Genomic DNA, 19,284 nt, shown 5'->3' with positions numbered 1-19,284 from the left:
CCATGCGCCCCTCAACTTTAACAAGATTCCCAGTGCCTGCACTGGACACACAGCCCCACAGCATGATGGAACCACCACCAAACTTTACTGTAGGTAGCAAGTGCTTTTCTTGGAATGCTGTGTTCTTTTTCCGCCATGCATAACGCCCCTGGTTATGCCCAAATAACTGTATTTTATTTTCATCAGTCCACAGCACCTTGTTCCAAAATGAAGCTGGCTTGTCCAAATGTGCTTTAGCATACCTCAAGCGACCCCGTTTGTGGCGTGTGCAGAGAAAAGGCTTTTTCCGCATTACTCTTCCATACAGCATCTCCTTGTGTAAAGTGCGCTGAATAGTGGAACGATGCACAGTGACACCATCTGCAGCAAGCTGATGTTGTAGGTCTTTGGAGCTGGTCTGCGGGTTGACTGTGACTGTTCTCACCATCCTGCGCCGCTGCCTTTCGGAGATCTTTCTTGGTCTTCCACTTCGGGCCTTAACTAGAACTGTGCCTGTGGTCTTCCAATTCCTCACAATGTTCCTCACAGTTGAAACTGAAAGCTTAAATCGCTGGGATAGCTTTTTGTATCCCTCCCCTAAACCATGATGTTGAATAATCTTTGTTTTCAGGTCATTTGAGAGGTGTTTTGAGGCTCCCATGTTGCCACTAATCAGAGAAGATGCAAAGAGGAAACACCTAGAATTTTCCTACTTAAATACCCTGACTCATGATTGGATTCACCTGTGTATGGAGATCAAGGATCACTGAGGTTACCAAAACAATTTTGAGTTCCAATAATTAGTGCTAAGAGTATTAAAATCAATAAGATGCAAGGGTGCCTAAACTTATGCACATGCCTAATTCTGTTTAAATAATTCTAGCACACTTTCTGTAAATCGAATAAACTTTATTTCACTTCTCAAATATCACTGTGTTTGTCTCCTATATGATAAATTTAACTGGAATTTGTTATCCAAACAACCAATTATTTATTAAGGAAAATCATGAACATTTACAAGGGTGCCCAAACTTTTGCATACCACTGTATGTGGTCTTCTATGTTGTAGCAGAAAAGGAAACGTTTGTTGTGTAATTTTCCCCGATAGACGTGAAAACGTAACGTTTGTCCAATCTGAAGCCTTCCCAACCCCCAGACCTAAAGCCAAATTGATTAAAGGCGAATAAACACGTTTTCCATGTAGACCTCAATTCAGCATTAGTATTTTCATTTAAACACAAGGCAGAATGCATTAATTCAGAATTATTTAATTCAGAATAGTTAATTCAGAATTAAAAACATCATGTAACCAATGATCAGTTCACATCTCATTTCTATCACTGTTCGTAAAGACGTATATGGAGGTGCGTGTGTGTCTAAGGTGAGAGGTCGTTACAGGTTCCCTTGTGTTATAATGACTTGCTTAGGACTCCACATTGTTCCTAACACGTGATAATTGCATTACAAATAGGAGCGCAGTCGACCATTCATGAATGTGGTTAGCGGGGTTCACCCCCCCACCCCCGCTTTCTGATTCCTTAAAATTTTATAATGAATAATGCATTTACAATAACGCCTCTGTTTTAATACAGCTAATTTATTAAATGTGTGGACAAGGAAAGATAACGCTATCTTAAAAAAAATCTAAACAGATTCTTCTTTTCCCCAAAATGTGTTCTGAGTGAGTTTCTTGGCTAATTCAGCGTTAATATGACATACAGATGTGGCAGCCTAAGAGCCCTTTTAACGGCAGATGGTGAAAGAGCAGTAAATTAAAATATGTTTTTCAGATGAGCTGCATTAAGAGAGGAGTGTGATTTTAGAACATATTGTAGGGGAAAAAAAAGACAGATCAGCAGTTCTATGTACTGTGTTAATTTTGACATGTAGCCATGACAAGTCGGTCAAAATATTATTATATTATTATTACCAGCCTGGATGATGAAAACTCTGTCTTTAGACCAGGGTTTTTGAACCTTGGGGTCAGAACCCCAAATAGGGCCACCTGGAATTAAAAACGTCTAAAATGTCTAGTAATTGAAAAAAAAAAAAAAATGTAGGTCAAAACCTGATTAAAATTATATTTCTAATTTTCTTGAATTATTATTCATTTTCAAATACACAATCACACAATAAAAATCAAATAACTGTGTACTATACTTGAACTTTCTTAAATATAAATCTATGTCAAATAAAAGTGACTTTTTGCACTAATCCTGCCCACTCTGTATTTATAGCACACTTTAATAAACATGACCAAAAACTAATTCTAGAAAAGAAAAAAAAAATCCTTGGGGTCACTGAACATTTGTGATATCAAAATGGGGTCACGACCATAAAAAGGTTGGGAACCTCTGCTTTAGACATGGAGCGCGTGTAGGTGTACAGGTGTGTGCTGTGTTTACGTGTAAAAAAGAAAAGACAGAGGCAAAAATATGCACTGAGACCACTTGAACAGCTGAAAGCCAGTTGTTTTCCAGCTCGCTTATTTTGACGAGATGCTTCGGGCCATAAACAAGTCATGGTTTATAGCATTCAGGAGCTGATGGGCTAAATATATCAGCACCAAGAAGCAGGAGGAGAAAAAGGGGAAAGATTAATGTCCGCCATGCTAGGTCAAAGTCTGCCCACAATGTGTGAAAACATCTTACAACGCTGTCCCTCATGGTTGGTGCTGATGGGACCCCCCCCCCCCCCCCCCCCTTTAACTTCTCACCCTTCTCCTTCTGTGCCATTGCATGCCTTAACCCAAATGATTTAATTACCATGATTTTTTTCCTGTCCAAGACAAATGAAAGGCAAGGGAGAGATGGGAATGCTGTGCCAAATCTGATTATTTATCTTCTCAACAGATTGCTGCGTTACACTCCCTGAGCTGTGGTTACTGATGGTGGTTAGGAGCTAAAGTGGGCCAAGCATTTCACCAGGATGCTCCTCTTTCATAAAGCTGATGCACTATTGCATTGGGAATTTGTGTCAAACACAGATCAGAACTGATTGACTTGAACATGCAGATCACTGAGTAAAAAACTACCCGGAACAAAGAGGGACATAGATACAAGATAAGAGGAGAAACCAGCATGAGTGACTCAGCCATTGGTCATATCAGGAGATGTTGTTCAGATAAACACATTTCCCAGCATGCCCCTTGCCAGTGTACCTTGAAACAACTAAAGGCAGAAGCGTGCGTCTCGTTTTTGGAGTGTCAAAGCGGCTGTGATTAAATTTCTCCTCCTTCCTGAAGACGGAAGTGCAAAGCCGGTGAGTGATTCCTGTGGATGCACTTAAGGTTTTAGTTGCAGGCGTCGTTGTGCCTGGGCAGATTTTATATGACACATGAAACTAACTACATGGTACTTAGGCCCTGCTGTAAAGCAATCTGAAGCCCAGCCGAGAAAACAGGGCGATCGGGAGAGAGCCTTGTTTCTGTTGCACGACACAAGGACTTGCGGAACTCGCATCAATTAAAAGTTCATTAAGTTCAGTGCTGGGGAGGAGGAGTGGATGCTCTCTATTTACACCCGGGCCGGCCCAGCCTATTATCTTCAACCTGATTATTCAAATCCCTGGATTATAACACAGACCATTTCTCAGAGCTTTGCTTAGAATAATCATACTTAACAATATTTAATTTTTCTTCCCATGAACGTCTGATTAGAAACAGGTCTGCATCTTCAAAGGGAAAAATAATGCAACAATTAAATTGCATTAACAGGAAAAAGGATTAGTGGTTTGGTTTGCGTGGATCTAAATTATCATCATGGAGTTTATAATAGGGAGTGTTTCGTGTTCATCGTGTGCTTTTGGAAGCCCATGTTTGACTGTGTGGTTGTGGTTCTCCAGTATCATGAACAGATGGAGCTGGAAGAGAATCACCTGCTTGGCTTTTTGACGGATCGGAGACACAGTGAGGAAATATTCAGCCTTGGACTGCCTTCATCACCTAAGCTTGTGTAAAACTTCCACTGACATATTCTTTAATCTCTGACAGTTAGTGCGTGGCAAAGGAAGCTTTCAGCTCCGACGTTGTCTTCTCCGATGTTTCATGCAGCTTCTCAGCTGAGGCCGCCTCATATCCTCTTTCCCTGCCATCGATTCTCACCTTAGAACTGAATGAAGGACTCATTCAGGATTCTGACAGATACAGTCACAACTAATGCCTTTTTAAAAATAGTGGTTCCCAAACTTTTCACAGACCTTTAATGTAAATCAGGGATGTCAAACTCATTTTAGTTCGGGGCCCAATATGAAGTAGTTTGATTTTTAATCAGCCACAAATTTTACACAGGAAAACAAGCAATTTCAACATTAATTTCCCCAAGTTTGTACTTTACACAACGTATAAATAAACAAATTCCCCCTGGGATTAATAAAGGAATTCTGATTCTGATTTAAATTGTATGTAAAGTAATAACAATATCCAGGCAATAGATGACAGATATCAGACCCTGTAGGATCTTCTCTTTAAAATGACATTGATTTTGAAAATTATGTAAAATTATTTCAGGAAAATTTGAGTTCTTTGAACTATTTGAGATTCCAAATATTGTGGATATCTATAACTGAATTATTTGGTCATTTAGACAATGATTTTTTTACTTTCTGCTGCTGGCTGAATTGGATGGTCTAAAGGGCGGGATTTGGCCCCCAGGCCTCGACTTTGACACATTTACATTTACACATTCAAAGCCATGTACTCCTGCACACTTAAAAAAAACATAATATTCTAATGCATATACAATGTAGCCCCACAGTGAATTTGTCCCTGAATTTTATCTATCCTGTTGAGGAATAATATATAATAATGAAAAAAAAAAACAGTCATCGAAATCTCCCGCCAGATTGGTTCTCATTATAACTCACAACTTTTTGTGTCCTAAACCTAACTTTGATGTATACATGAGAAAATATTATCACATCAGAATATAAAATTACTAACTATCTTAAACGTTTTCTAAGAAAAGCTATCCCCTTTGAAGATACCTTGAATAGAGTAAAGAAAAACAGAACAAGGGCAATAACTCCGAAAAAAATTATTGCGCGCTTCTCATTTTGGAACTCCATCAAGGTACTGATATGATACCAAATGTGGTTATCATATCTTAAACAGTTACTGAGAAAAGCTGTCCCCTTTAGCTCGAACGGAGGGACGGACGGAACTGTTCTACTTTTTACTTAAGTACATTCAGTAGCATGTACGTTTTCACTTTTACTCAAGTAAGGGAACAACTTCAATACATTTACTTTTACCAGAGTCAATTTTTATTCAAGTATCTATACTTTTACTTGAGTACTGAAGACTAGTACTTTTGCCACCCCTGGGGGTACCCGTACCACACTTTGGGAACCTATGCTCTAAAACACAGTTAGCTAAAGTCAAATTGTAGGTTACATCTTATGAATATTTTAAAAACTAAGCAAAAAAAAAAATAATTTTTTAAGCAGAACATGGCCCTCTGTCACTCAGACCTCCCGACACTTTCCTCCCATTTTCACCTTCCAAGGCCTGCCGGTTTACTGTGCTAAACATGTTTTCATCCGCACTGCTTTCATAACGAAGAGTAGGTTTTGATCACTGGAACACAAGTCAGATGTTACGCAGTGAGCTCATGGTGCCTCAAGGCTCCTCACCAGCAGTTCAAAGATCAGCCTTTGGTGCAAGAAAACAAGCAAACGTGTAAGATGCCAAATTAATTCCTTCCTTAAAGCCACGTATGCACACACTTACACACACATACACACACAGCTCAGAGTGCAAACGCTTCCCACCGATGATTCATGCTAGTTATGAAAATATGGTCCACCCAGAGTTTGTTTTTTCCAGCAGATAATAACTTGTTGTTCTTGTTATGCCTTTTCTATCATTCCAAAACTGACAGGTTGATGCAATGTGTCAACAAGTTCAGAGAAGTCGAGGAAATGTTTTTCTTTCACAAAAAGACACAGCTAATAAATGTTCTCAAAGAAATAGCTTTGCTTCTTCTTCATGTGCAACAGGAAAAAGAACAAAGGCCCTACCTCTCATTAAGAATATGATGATGCCATTTCAATTACAAACCTGTGAATTTCTACCAGGTGTTGCAGTGTAATTCCCAAGTGCTTCGGCAATTAGATAAATGACTTTGTGAATACTTATAATCTATAATAAAGTAATGGTAATCTGGGGAAAATCAGTGGGGACATGTCTATCGACTGACGGTGTTTGGAAAATCTATATTAGGAACAGGAACCCAGGGTGGAATGAAGACTTACACAGTGCAATGCTAGCTAAGGAAGACGGTAGTAATATTAATCATTTAATTTGGGCTGAAATACATAAAATTCTACAGGATACTGGTATTTTGAGTCTGGTGAATGTTAGACTTTGAACTGTTTTTTATTTTCAATATCAATACAAAGGTGCTTTAGAAGTACTTTGAAAATGAAGTTAAGTGAAGTTTTCAACATCACTTAACAAAACTGAGGGTGAAGAATCGATTTGTCGATATATTGCGATATTTCACCGTGCCATTATCGCATCAATCCAGAAATGGTCAAATTGATTTTTTTAAATTGTGTTTTTTAACAAAAAAACCCCCAAACATTTAATTGCACCAACGAATGCACAGCACGTAAACGTCAGTGAACCACATCAGACCTTGTTAAACTATCTCACTCCTTAATGTATTTTTAGCTCGGAAGTTGATTGCAATTTGTTTTCATAAAACATACTGGGCACTTTTATAGATGTATGTAGTCACTTTTATAAAAAAACAATAATTTAAGAACTTAACAGAAACAGAATCTGGTGTAGAAGCAAAAGTTAAACATTTAAAAAAAAAATGTAATTTAACAGTTTGATAAACATACCACTTGTTTTTGATCTTGATACTTGAATTACAGTTAGTTACATGTTCTCGCAAGTTTGAATTTTTTTTTTTTAAATGAACTGTATTTCATCCCATTTTGTACGTAAAGGAGAAATGTGTACTTATTTATGACGCGATATATCGCAATGTACAGTGTATCGTATTGTGACATGTAATTCATGAATTGTATCAAATCGTCAGATTAATGGCGATGCAATGCAAATAAAAACAAGAGATTTCTAAATACTAAGACACAAAGAGAACCTGAGTAAGAGCAGACTCACCCTTCCCTCTTGTGAATCATGTACTGCCCGTTGGTGGAGGCGTGTTGGTTGACGAGGGGGTTCTTTGGCGTTGCCGGGGACGACAGATCGAGCCCTCGGTGGCCATTGTTGTTGTTGCTGCTGCTGTTGTTGTATTCATCCTTCACTTGAGCGTTCGTCATCTCCTTCCACAGTTGCTGCAGCTCGGCTGGAATCATGCCTGAGACAAACAAATTGGATAATTAAATCAATTAACAGCTAATCCAGCTCTCCTCTTCATCACCTAATTAAATCAAAGCGTCTGTAAACAAAGCTGAGCATTAATTAGAAAATATTACACTACAGGGTAATGCACCATGCCCCCCACCCCCTTTTCCTCCGCCGCCGCTTCACTCCCTCCTAGTTTTTCCCTGTGATCTGGAATGGGTTTGTGCACACAAATCCCTGGCATTCACGCAAATTTCATGCCCAGAGTAAACAATTAGCATCTAGACAAGGCATGAAATCTGAATAATCACCATCATTTTCTCCCGACATCCGAGATGTGAAGAACACACACGCGCACAACAAAAAGTTTACAATGGCAACATGAGAAAACATCCCACCCTGTGTCTCCTTGAGAAACAGGACCCTGGGGTAATATTCTCCAAAGCGCATTAATGTGCAAAATACTTAAAGCTCTGCACCGCCTCCAATTGACACAGAAGACTTAAACCTCATTTAACAAGTCAAGCACACTGCATCTCACATAGCCTTTTGAAGAAAAAATAAAATCCCTTGAAGACATAACACATTGCTCTGTGTGCCTTTCACTGACTGAGGATGACGGAAACCTCAACAGGCCTGGATTCAGACAAAGACGAATCAGGATGTACTTTTTGAGCCTTACTTTCTGTCATAAGCATGCGTAGACGAACAGTGGCTACATTTACATGAGAGCTTTAATTCCCCTTTTATTCAGAATTTAAATCACCTTGTAAACACCTAATTACAAATGAAAATGGCCATTCCAAATTAAACTTGAACCCAAATTAAGTAACTGGTTTATTCAGATTTTAATTCTGAGTTAAATAATTCTTCAATCTTGTAAACGTTTTATTTTCTCTTTAAATTAACTCCAGTTGTTCTGCGCATGCTGGTCCTGTTGCGATGACGCGCTGGTGACAACATAATCCAAGATGGCCGCCCATCTGGAGAGATTTATTTAATAAGAGCCTTAGAAGACATGGACATAATGAAAAGAGTGGATGGACGGAAGCATAAACATGCAGATATTCACTCGGACATCATCAGCATACGAAAGTGAAACCGTACAATCAAAATAAAAGTGAAAAAAGTTCTTATTATGTGGTCCTCTATGTAGTAGCTGAAAAGAAAAGGTTTGCTGTATGTTTTCTGATAGACTTGATACATCACGTTTGTTGAATGTTCTATGTAAACCTCTATTCGAAATGACTAATTCCATGTAAACACGAAGCAGAACACTATAATTCTGAATCATTTAATTCTGAATAATTCTTTTTCTGAATTAAAAAACATCATTTAGCCATGGTCAATGCAAATAAAACACACAGGGGTCGTCTATGTTGCGTGGTAGAGAAGTCTCAAATGAGGATAAGTATTTGTAAACAGATGAATTCTCACAGGAGAACGTACAGGTAATTAAAATCAGTGTTTAAATAGGCTTCACGTTTTAACCGTCACATATGTGGCAAGTTTAACCACGGAGCAAATGGCTGAGACCACTCGTTTAACACTGCAATTAATTAAATCCATTCTCAAAATGAGTGCTGGCGAATGAAAGATGATTTGCACATGCTTATCTACTTGGGTTTCTATTCCGCAAACCCCCCCATCCCTCCCCGCTGCTCATCACCAGCTCAATGGATAGCAGAAGTGCTTCTTTCAAGCACCAGATTGTAACACATTGTGGGCAAAATGCTTAGTCTTAATTTATTCCTGTTGTGGAAAATAACTGTGAGGTTAAGATCTCAATACGATCAGCAAAAAAATATTTTTAATTTGATAAGCTACTAAAGATTTTAATTATGCTGGTAATGGAGAACATTGGCCTAATGAGGCAGAGGACTCCAGAGAGACGTGGGGGCTAAGAACTGTGAAATGAGTCTGATAGGATTGCTGTAAATTCATACTGGGATCGTTTGCATATCAAAGAGCAGGAAATGATTGCAGGACAAATCAATAACCTTTCCACGTTCCAAGGAGCGTCTTTCCTCATTCAGATATTTCAACACGGTAGCTCTGTTCCGTCTGCGTGTTTTCTCTCTTATTCTCCACCAATGCCTTGATGTGCCCTAATCAAAGTGCACGTCCGTGACAGGCTAAACATGCCTAATGCTGCGCTCCATGTTGGAGCATTCTAATCTGCTGCTTGTTGATTTCTTGTTGCTTTATCAAAGAGTACATTGTAGTTTTTTATTGTGTAAAGGAAGGAAAGTGTTTTTCTTTGACTCTTGCTTGTAGGAGATTTCACAGAGGAAGGTCACTGGTGATGTGAATGTCCTGCGCTCCGACAGCAAGAACAATCATTTTCCCCCCCACTTGGTGCCCGGTGACAGTGGGCAATGTATTTTTAGCCGACGTGCTTGACAGGGCGGCCCCGCGCTGGCTCAATTACCCAGCAGTCCTGGTGACCCCGACACCACTGTTTACTCGGATGAAACCACTGTGGATGGAGCGGCCGTGATGAGCGGGGTAACGGAGTGGGACCGACCTGTCTCTTTCTGAATCATCTCTGTAGTTTTATAGCTTATTCCTCTCCGGTGCCTGGGATCTAACCCTAACCTCTTCAAACTTAGCAACAGCTATGCCTCATGATTCCACATAAATGACAATAAAATACCATTACTGGAATGTCTCCGTGGGTAGTGTGTTTTTGACTCGTGGACGAAATGCGTTTGGTGGTTCCTCAATCTGATTACTGGAGGACACGCTATGACGTTGATCTGGAAATTCTTTTTCCTTGGATCCGTCCTTTAAATGTTGGATTAGTTTATCTTCTGTCTTTCCATTTTTCAACACAACTCTTTCACTCATTACAAACAGGAAACGCGGTCAAGCATTTTAAAAAATGTATGTTGTTGGGACACTTGACTGATCACCAGCCTCCCAACTCAATTTTACCTCCGCGGGTAGCTTCTGGCACCGAGACAGGCCGAGCTCTTCAACCTTTTCCTGTCCTTGTCCCCCCCAGTACCCAGGTGACCATGTTCAAGCAAGCAGAAAGTTGATTTAGGGTTCATAATGACATCAGTTGCAGGCCATCATCCCCGCAAATAAAAAATGGCCCTCAGTGCTTTGGGCTCCTTAAAGCACACACAGTTTGTTGCTGCACGCGGTGCCGTGCGGGGACTGTGACATCGCTATTAGTTTATTGTTCCGTCATACTGGGACCTTTTACTGGCCCCCCTGTTTATGTTGGCGTAATCACTGGCCTGCTGATATGCACCCCCTTAGGCCTGAATGATGTCCTGTCCTGAGGCTACAGGAACTATTACCAGTCGCCCACCGCTGGACGTATCAATCACTGACAGGTCGCAGCATTACCCACTGCTGTCTGTGACGTGCTGTGTCCTGTGAGCACTTCATGGCTCGCCACATTCTTTGCTTTTATATCGCCAACAAATTTGTCTTGTCGCTGTCCCGCTGGCCCACTCGGACAGCGTAAATGATGTTGTGTGACTGTGTCGTAGAGCGGGGATGAGGGCTCTATCTTTGTTGTGATGCAAAAAACAAGCTATGATACAAAGGAGTAAAGAGTACTGATATATTCTACTCAAGTAGAAGTACTGTCACTTGATTGAAAAATACAAGTAAGTCATCACAAGTAAAAAAAAATAGGTCCAATAAATAGTACTCAAAGTAAAACCTACTAGTTATTTTCACCCCACATCTTTTTTTGGTAATAAATCCATAGCCATCTGTATAAAATAAAATGTACAATTATTATTGAAATAAAATAACATGACGAATTCAATTCAAAAACTTATCATAAAAACTTGATCATGCTCTAAGTATAACTACATTTATGAACTGTAAAACTGAGAAAATAACCAGTATTCAATGCTGTTTTGGCACTGTGAATTTGAATTTATTGATTATTTAAAAGGGGCAATGCACATTAATAAACAAACATGCTGTAAGTGATCCAGAGTTAGCCTAAATAGGCTAGTTTTCATCTGGTGTCTGGTGCATTACATTTAATCTGGTTGGTCGGCTATGATGTGATGCATTTGATCGTTGTCTGGTCATTTCCTTTTTTGTAGTTTCACAATGTCTGTTGATCATTTTAAAACAAAAAAATAATAATTTACTTAGCAACGTTTGGGTGCAGAAATGGAATGAATCACTTTATTTATTTTAAAACTTAAGTAACAGTAAAATGACTGATTTAGAAATATACTCAAAAAGTAAAAGTACCCATAAAAGCAACTCTATTACAGTAACGTGAGTACTGTGTTGTATGTAGCGCGGGGCAGAAGGCTCTATCTTTGTCGTGGTGCTAAGAAAACAAGCGACGCTGCCACACCATGTGTAGGCACGAGCACACAACGCCTGACACTGACTGACTTATCAGGTCAAGAGAACAGGCTTTTTGTAAGGTGGGTGAAGGGGGAGGGGTGTGAGAGTGGCTGGATCAAATTTATATTTATGAGAGTGATATCCTCCTCAAACACATTGTTGTAATTTATAACAGATAGCGTCTGGCTGCTTCCAAGAACATTTGAACATTAATGTCAGAAGAATTTACAGCAAGAGAAACAAATTATGTTTCAGATAACGTGAGCAATTGTTTTTCACTCAGAGCAGCGGCCATCTACAATACAAGTTTAGACTTAATTAGCGCTATCACTTTGAGGAAAGGCTGATATTTATGCATTCCTTTACTTTAGGTATAAGGACAATGACTAGAGTATTTCACAAACTGTATCAGAGCATCTAAAATTAGAGCTAATGCATTGTTTTGTGTTCATTGCTTCATCAAAAGAGAGAAAACAGATACATTGGATTACATGTGAAAACTGTGGTTTTATAAGAAAAGAAAAAAATCACATTGACATTAGCATTTTCTGATGAAAAAAATCCCAAAAAAAAAAATCAGTTAAAGACACAACAATGAACTGTCCCCCAATTTAAATCCATAATCCCCTGGCTCCAAACACGCCATATAAACTCATCACTTCCGACGCGGTGCTAACTGCTAGCTGAATATTGAAGATTAGATCAGCGCACGGGCTGCTGATGCATAAAAGGGTTTAGCGATGTGGAAAAGAGAAAGGTCATCAATAACTTCAAACAGTCAAGCAGAAAATGTGTTGAATGGGGAGACAAACGCGGGGCCTGAAGCACTTGCGTTAGTGTTGTGTAACAGCTGTCGGAGTTTCACCATCAACAATGTGTGTGTGTGTGTGTGTGTGTGTGGATCGTAGAGGTTAACTAAGCAGGTCGGACTGATTGTAACAAACACAAAATTAGGAGGAGGTGGGAACCCCTCTTGTGTCATTGTGTTTGCATTGGGGCATCATTTAAACATAAGCAACCCTTCACATTAGTATTATTAATATTATTATTATTATTATTATTGTTAATTAACAGTGAATTAACTCTGATCTTTCACCGATTCCTCTAAGGCAGGGATGTAAAACTGATTTTAGTTCAAATGGGCCACAGATTTTATGCGGGAAAACGAGTGATTTTAACATTATTGTACCCTAGTTTGCACTTCCACATATACATAAAATACAAAATATGTAAGAAACCAACAATATCCAAGCATTGAGTGATATATTTCAGTCCCAATAAGATCTTCACTTTAAATTTTCTTAATTTTGTAACCAATTTCTATTTAATCAAGGGAAATTAAAAATTTTATGATGTAACAATTTGAGGAAAATTCACAGTTTAACACAAAAAAAACTGCAATCATGTGATATAAGCACCAGGAGTGTTGAGTTTCATTTACACAATGAGTTATGTTTTCTCTCTTCTCTCTCCTGCGGGACGAACTGGATGCCCCAAAGGACCGGATTTGGTACCCGGGCCAGGAGTTTGACACGTGCTCTGAGCAGCAATGAGCAGCCATAGTGCAGTATGTGGGGGGTGTTTGGGGGTGAAGGATCTTGCTCAAGGATCTACAGTGGACGTCATTAGATTCCTAAAATCCCTCTGTTGGATTTGGGCACTAAATGAAAATATAACAAAATGTAATTATTCAACACCTGGACGATCTTTAGGTTAAATTGAACTTATAATAAAGGTTTTTAGGGATTAACCAGTTAAAAATAATAAGAACTTGTAAAAAGTTAAAATTAAAATGATCAACATATTATACATTATAATAAATTAAAATTTAATTGTTGGCATTATTTATTTAAACTTTATCTTGTATAACATTAATTCATGAGGTCGCAAAAGTGTCAAATTCATTAACATAGTAACAAGGCAGAAAATCATTTATCTATGTAAAAATTTTGAAAAATCCACCTATTTTCCTTTTAAAAAAGAAAAAGGGGGTTATGGGATGCCCTAAATCAGTGTTTCTCAAATGGGGGTTTGGCATGACACTATAGGGGGTATTTGAGAGAGTGGAAAACTTGCAAATAACAGCATTAAAAATACACGGTTTCATAATGTTTATTTTCATTTAAAAGCTATAATCATAATAATGATGATGTACCGGTAAATCATCAACTATAAATCTATTCAGGAAGAATTTAATGCTGTTTCATTCCACTTATTTACAAAATGACATTATTTAATGTGTGTAATGCTCATTCATTCCATCATTATGCTCTATGCTTTATATTTTCATAATATTCTGAGCAAAATCTTGTAGTCAGAGAAAGGAGGAACTTGAGCCGAAATAAAACTGCCTTAAATAAAGAGACGTCTCAATTAAAAGAAAAAACAACAGTGTTGCACTTCCTTCTCTTTAAGTAGAAGTCCTTGAATCTATTTGATGATGACAAAGAATAAACAGGATGTTCTTAAACTGTCGTGAAATCCATCATAAGTCCAGTAGCTTCCTGTATCCATCATATAATGCTTTACTCAATGGGTGTGTGACTGTTTGCCAAATATGACACAGCAACACTGACAACAAGGGGGTGTCCTACACCGACGCCCGTGCCCATGATCATGGTCTGCAGCAGGAGGATGAGTGATCCCACAGCGAGTCCAGACAATAACACCACTGTAGGAACTGTGTTTGTGTTTGTCTATTACCTAAGCTCCCCCTCCCACCTGAAACCTTCACGTTTTTATCTTGTTATTTCAAAACTGTTTGTCTTAGCTGGGAATGAATAGTCGATGTCATGCTCTAAAACCCTTATGACGGCGTCTTTGTCACGAGGGGAGACCGCTCCCTTACAAAACACCAGAAGGTAAACAAAGAAATAAACTTCTTGTACAAACAATAATTATTGAACCCCCTATCAAGTTACTGGCAGTTTCACAATAACAAGTTCACGGGCAGTTTAAAGACAACAGAGGCAATGTTCATAAAGGGCACAGACGTGGCCACCTGGATGCCAATCACAGCTGATAAACAGTCAGTGAACAGAGGTAAACACAAGTCAAACTTTACACCAAGAGATATCAAGAGATGAAACCATGGCTGATGATTAACAGAAGCATGCAAGAGTCTTTCAAACAATGTACAATAGAAATGGGCTACTCTGTCACAGCAGGGGCCACAAAACTCTGTATCTGATCCGAGGGCCACATTATCAACATTCATATGAGCATTTAGAATAATGACCAATCTGATAATTAATACAAGGAAAAAAATTTTTTGTCTTTTTTTTGTCCATTTTTAGTCCGCTTTTGTTAATTTTAGTGTATTTTTCTGTCATTTTCTGCATTTTTTTGCTGATTTGTGCATTTTTAAGGTCACTTTCTGTATTTTTGTTCTCGTTTTCTGTATTTTGCGGTCATTTTACACAATTTTGTTGGCAGTTTGTGTGTCTTAGAAGTGTTGTTTTTTGTGTTTTTGTAGTCATATTGTTTGTCTATGTGGTTGCTGTGTCTGTATTTGTTGTAATTTGGTATTTTACAAGTTATTTTGTGTATTTTTGGGAATTTCTTGGGTGTTTTTGTGTACTTTGTGTATTGAGCTGTGGATTTGTGTGTTTTGGGAGTTATTTTGTGTATTCATATTCATATTCCTTCCATACATAGTCATATATATATATATATATATATATATATATATATATGACAGTCAATGACGTAACACCTAAATATTCTGTCCGACTGCATTTATTTTAGTTAAAATTCATTAAAAGATACTAAATATGTAGTAACTTAGTATATATGCACACATATCATTTTTATAATGTTACTGACTAAATTACTTCTGTTATTTAAAGAGTAAAAATATCATGTGATAAGACTGTCTGGCTATGACCGCTGTTTTGAAACAATCTTTAAAATTACTCTAAATGTATTCAAATAAATTTTGTAAAAAAAATGTTTCACATAGATCAAACAGCTCAAATACCAAAGCGGTATTAAAGCCTTCTTAATTATTACAACTAAATTATTTGAAGATTATACATTGGGATTTACTTACTTACTGAAATAAGTGTGATTATATATAGATATGATTATTTAACTATTTTATCATGATTAAAGGCATCATAATTTCATTCTGTAATGCATCTCTGTTTTGTTTGAAAGAAAATAATAAATATATATATATATATACTGTATATATATATATACACACATACATATATATATATTAATCTGGCCAAATATCAAAGTGATATGAAAGCCTTGTTCAGCAGAAACCAGACTCAGGGCAAATACTAGTTAATGTTTAATGTTTTTACTGCTGATTTTGAAGTTGTTGAATGTTGAACTATTTGATCATGTAAGGCACATTGCATGGCCTTGTGCATGAAATGCGCTATACAAATAAATTGGCCTTGCCTAGTTGTATACATGTGTTCAATAAAGAAAACTTGGTTGATTTCAATTGGGCACACTTTATCTTAAGTTTAAACCTGTGACTTGTGGGAGCATGTTGGGGGCCATATTGTTATGTTGTGACGTAAAGAAGTGACGAGTGCAGGAGAACTGACCCTGAGTGAGGGAGTGCAGTGGAAGGCTGGTCTGTCCAGGCTGGATGCTGAGGAGCCCCTGCCTCTGAAGGTTGAGCAGATGCTGCTGCTGGACCTGCTGGACCTGCAGAAGCTGCTGCTGGAAGGCCAACTGCTGTGCAGACGACACCTGCTGCTGGTCACACACACAGACAAAAAAAACCATAGTAAATCATCAAACACACACACACACACACAGTATGTATAGAAGCACGAACAAGCCGTGCAAACATGTAAATTGGAATTTCAGGTTGGTACACATTGCTGTAGAGCACTGAAGACAAAGCGGGGGTCACAAAGTTTAGCGCTGCTTGTAAAATTAAACACTTGAGAACAACATGTTCATTCATAAACAACGAGGCGGTAATAGATCACTCATGAACTAGTAGAGCAAAAAAAGAAAGCAACTTCCATAAATTCTGCCTTTTGGAGGGGGTTCAGCCCCCACCCACCCTCGACAGGTACACCATACATCTCTCAGCCTCTTAATTAACGAGGAGTCGGGCGACAAATGACAAACAATGAAACAACATAGTTAATCATTCATAATAAGAACCACAGGAATTTAATTACAGCCATTCATAATTTAGCAAACAACGTGTGACTAAATCAAAGTGCTTAATAACCACCAGCGACTCTCCCAACTCTCACAGGCCTGGCGCTGAGCTCTGAGAAGCTCTATGTGAAGCTCTATTTAAGCTGCGTTCAATCACACACGGTGCCACGACCCCAGCGCTGCCATTTGGTTGATCCATACACGTTCCATGGAGATACCTTTAATGAAAAACGCCTCCACCTTGTTGTTTTACAAAGTCAAAAAAAACTTTGAGCTTTGACAGAAAGGAATAAAAGAAGTCGAGTGTGTAGAAAAGCATTCAGATGGTACAAAAAAAACATTCTGTATAATAATTAAAAATAATAATCTAATATCCGCCACCTCCGATGAGTCAAAACACAGGAGAGATAATGATTAGAATCTCAACTGTTTTGTACCATTCAATAACAATAATTCCAGTTAGTGTTAACACTTAATGGATATACAGTAACACACTAGGGCTGAATGATATAGACCATAACTCATATCTCAATATTTTTCTTAAAACACTGATATACGATATAAATCTTGATATTTTAAACTCAAAGTCTTCCTAGAAAGACAATTCAGTGTTAAATTTGCTGATTCAAAATGTCACACAGGCACATTTATTAACAAACATTTGCATATTACAATACGATATACCCCAATCCATAACAATATGATATATTGCAAAATCAACAATTATAAATTTTGCATTTACTGTACAAGTATACAATGGTATGAAATACAACTTATTTCATTTTTTAAAAACTTGTGAGAAGAAGTAAATGGTAACTAAGTGTAATTCAAGTATGAATATCAAAAGCAATATTTACCTGTCAAATTAATATTTTCAAAAAAGTTTAACTTTTGCTTTCGACAATTGATTCTGATTCTGTTAAATTCTTGTTTTTTTTTAAGTTTTAAGGTAGTTTAACAAGGTCTGATGTGGTTCACTGACACCTAGTGACCGCACGTTTACGTGATATGCATATGTTAAGAATAAGATCGTTAAGAAAAATGACAAAAAAAAAGTATTTGGATATTTTTGGGATTGATATTATAATCGCGTGGTGAAATATCGTGATATTTTTCCAAATCGTTTTTTTCTTACACCCTTAGTAATTTAATCATAGTTGTTTAATCCAACTGGTAAAGACTATATGAATTCAATAAGTATATTAAGTAGGTCATTTTTTACAAGAGTTAACCAGTTTTTTACTGGTTAATTTATGAATCAGATTAACACCTGTTAATATTAAACTTGGGCTCCACCCACATGTTTCCTTCATACAGGACAAAACAGAAAAGCCATAGACTCAACAGGATGCAGAGTGTTTACGAGTACACAGGCCAGTTGTCAGGCTGGGGATAAGAGGGCACTAAAAGCTGTCGGTGCTGCCAAGCTGTGCACCGCACCCTTTTACCAAACACAGGATACACCACTTTGTTTACTTCTCACAATTGAATGCATACAAAAAAGGTCTTGACGCCGTGCGGCGGTCAGGTCACTGTGGCGGCTCTGAAACTACAGAATCAGCCAGATAAAACAGAACCCCCGCCCACCCCTCTCCGTCTCCGCTCCTATCCAGCCCTGTTTGGCCTGTCAAAAGGTTCAAGCGACCTTTCTGTCCCTTTTCACTTCCTCTCTGCCTCCCTCTTGCCCTTCACACCTCAGCCTGCAGCGGACACACTGCTTGACTAAAAATAAAAGCCATGTTCAGTCCCTCCAGGAACCTACTGCCTTTTTGTAAGCCGGGCTACCGGACTCAAACCACACTCACTTTGTTCTTGTTCTCGTTGTTGTTCTTGTTGTAGTGAACACCAGTTAATATCGCTACTCACCTGTTATTCGTGTTTTCAATTTGGGGCCCCAAAAGAAAAAAAAAAGGAAAGTCAATTTCTCATTTATTTGCAAGTCAAATATTATGACAGTTGGTGGTACCCAATTATTTGCACATACCAATATATAAATGGGGCCCATTACCCCGTACGTGTCACGGGGGAAACCAGGAGGACCCCATTTTTCAAAAGACTACTCCTCCGTTAGTTCTCGTTAGATCGAAATGCAGTTTGGTATGAATACTCTATGAAGGAATATGAGACGCTCTGAGCCCTTTTTTTTTTTAAATGGGGGGTGGGGGTTTCCGGTAATTTCCAAATTCACGGGAAGATAGTCGTGTGATATATCTTTTCAAAAGTAACTCAACATAGATTGCAATTATGCCTCGCACAATTTGATTAAGGTCCCGGGGGCCCACCCCCCCCTTTTTTTGGCAATTTCCATTAAGGTCGTGTTCTCTTTTATTTGTAAGTCAATATTGCGACAGTTGGTGGTACCAAATTATTGACACATATCAATACATGAATAGGGCCCATTACTTCGTATGTGCCATGGGGGCGCCAGGGGCCCCCATTTTTCAAATTACTACTCCTCCATTAATGCTCGTTGAATCGGGCTGTAATTTGACATGGGTATTCTATGAACGGAT

The 19,284-nt window shown here is 38.3% G+C and overlaps 1 protein-coding gene across 13 annotated transcripts in view; it reads right to left on the bottom strand.

The window, feature by feature from the left end:
* foxp1b (forkhead box P1b) overlaps positions 1 to 19,284 on the bottom strand; it is a 288,207-nt gene that overhangs the window by 31,097 nt on the left and 237,826 nt on the right. For 11 of the 13 annotated variants that reach the window (XM_028448144.1, XM_028448138.1, XM_028448132.1 and 8 more), the window contains 2 exons: positions 16,198 to 16,351; positions 7,112 to 7,310 (listed from right to left, as the gene is read on the bottom strand). In XM_028448144.1, the coding sequence (XP_028303945.1) occupies positions 7,112 to 7,310; positions 16,198 to 16,351 (353 nt within the window). The remainder of the gene's footprint in view (positions 1 to 7,111; positions 7,311 to 16,197; positions 16,352 to 19,284) is intronic. The other 2 variants (XM_028448140.1, XM_028448142.1) reach the window with 1 other exon arrangement.

The sequence above is a fragment of the Gouania willdenowi genome, chromosome 5 (assembly GCF_900634775.1).
Source record: "Gouania willdenowi chromosome 5, fGouWil2.1, whole genome shotgun sequence".
Classification (NCBI taxonomy): domain Eukaryota; kingdom Metazoa; phylum Chordata; class Actinopteri; order Blenniiformes; family Gobiesocidae; genus Gouania; species Gouania willdenowi.
The sequence above is the reverse complement of the archived record's forward strand: the minus strand, read 5'-3'. Positions and strand labels throughout refer to the sequence as shown.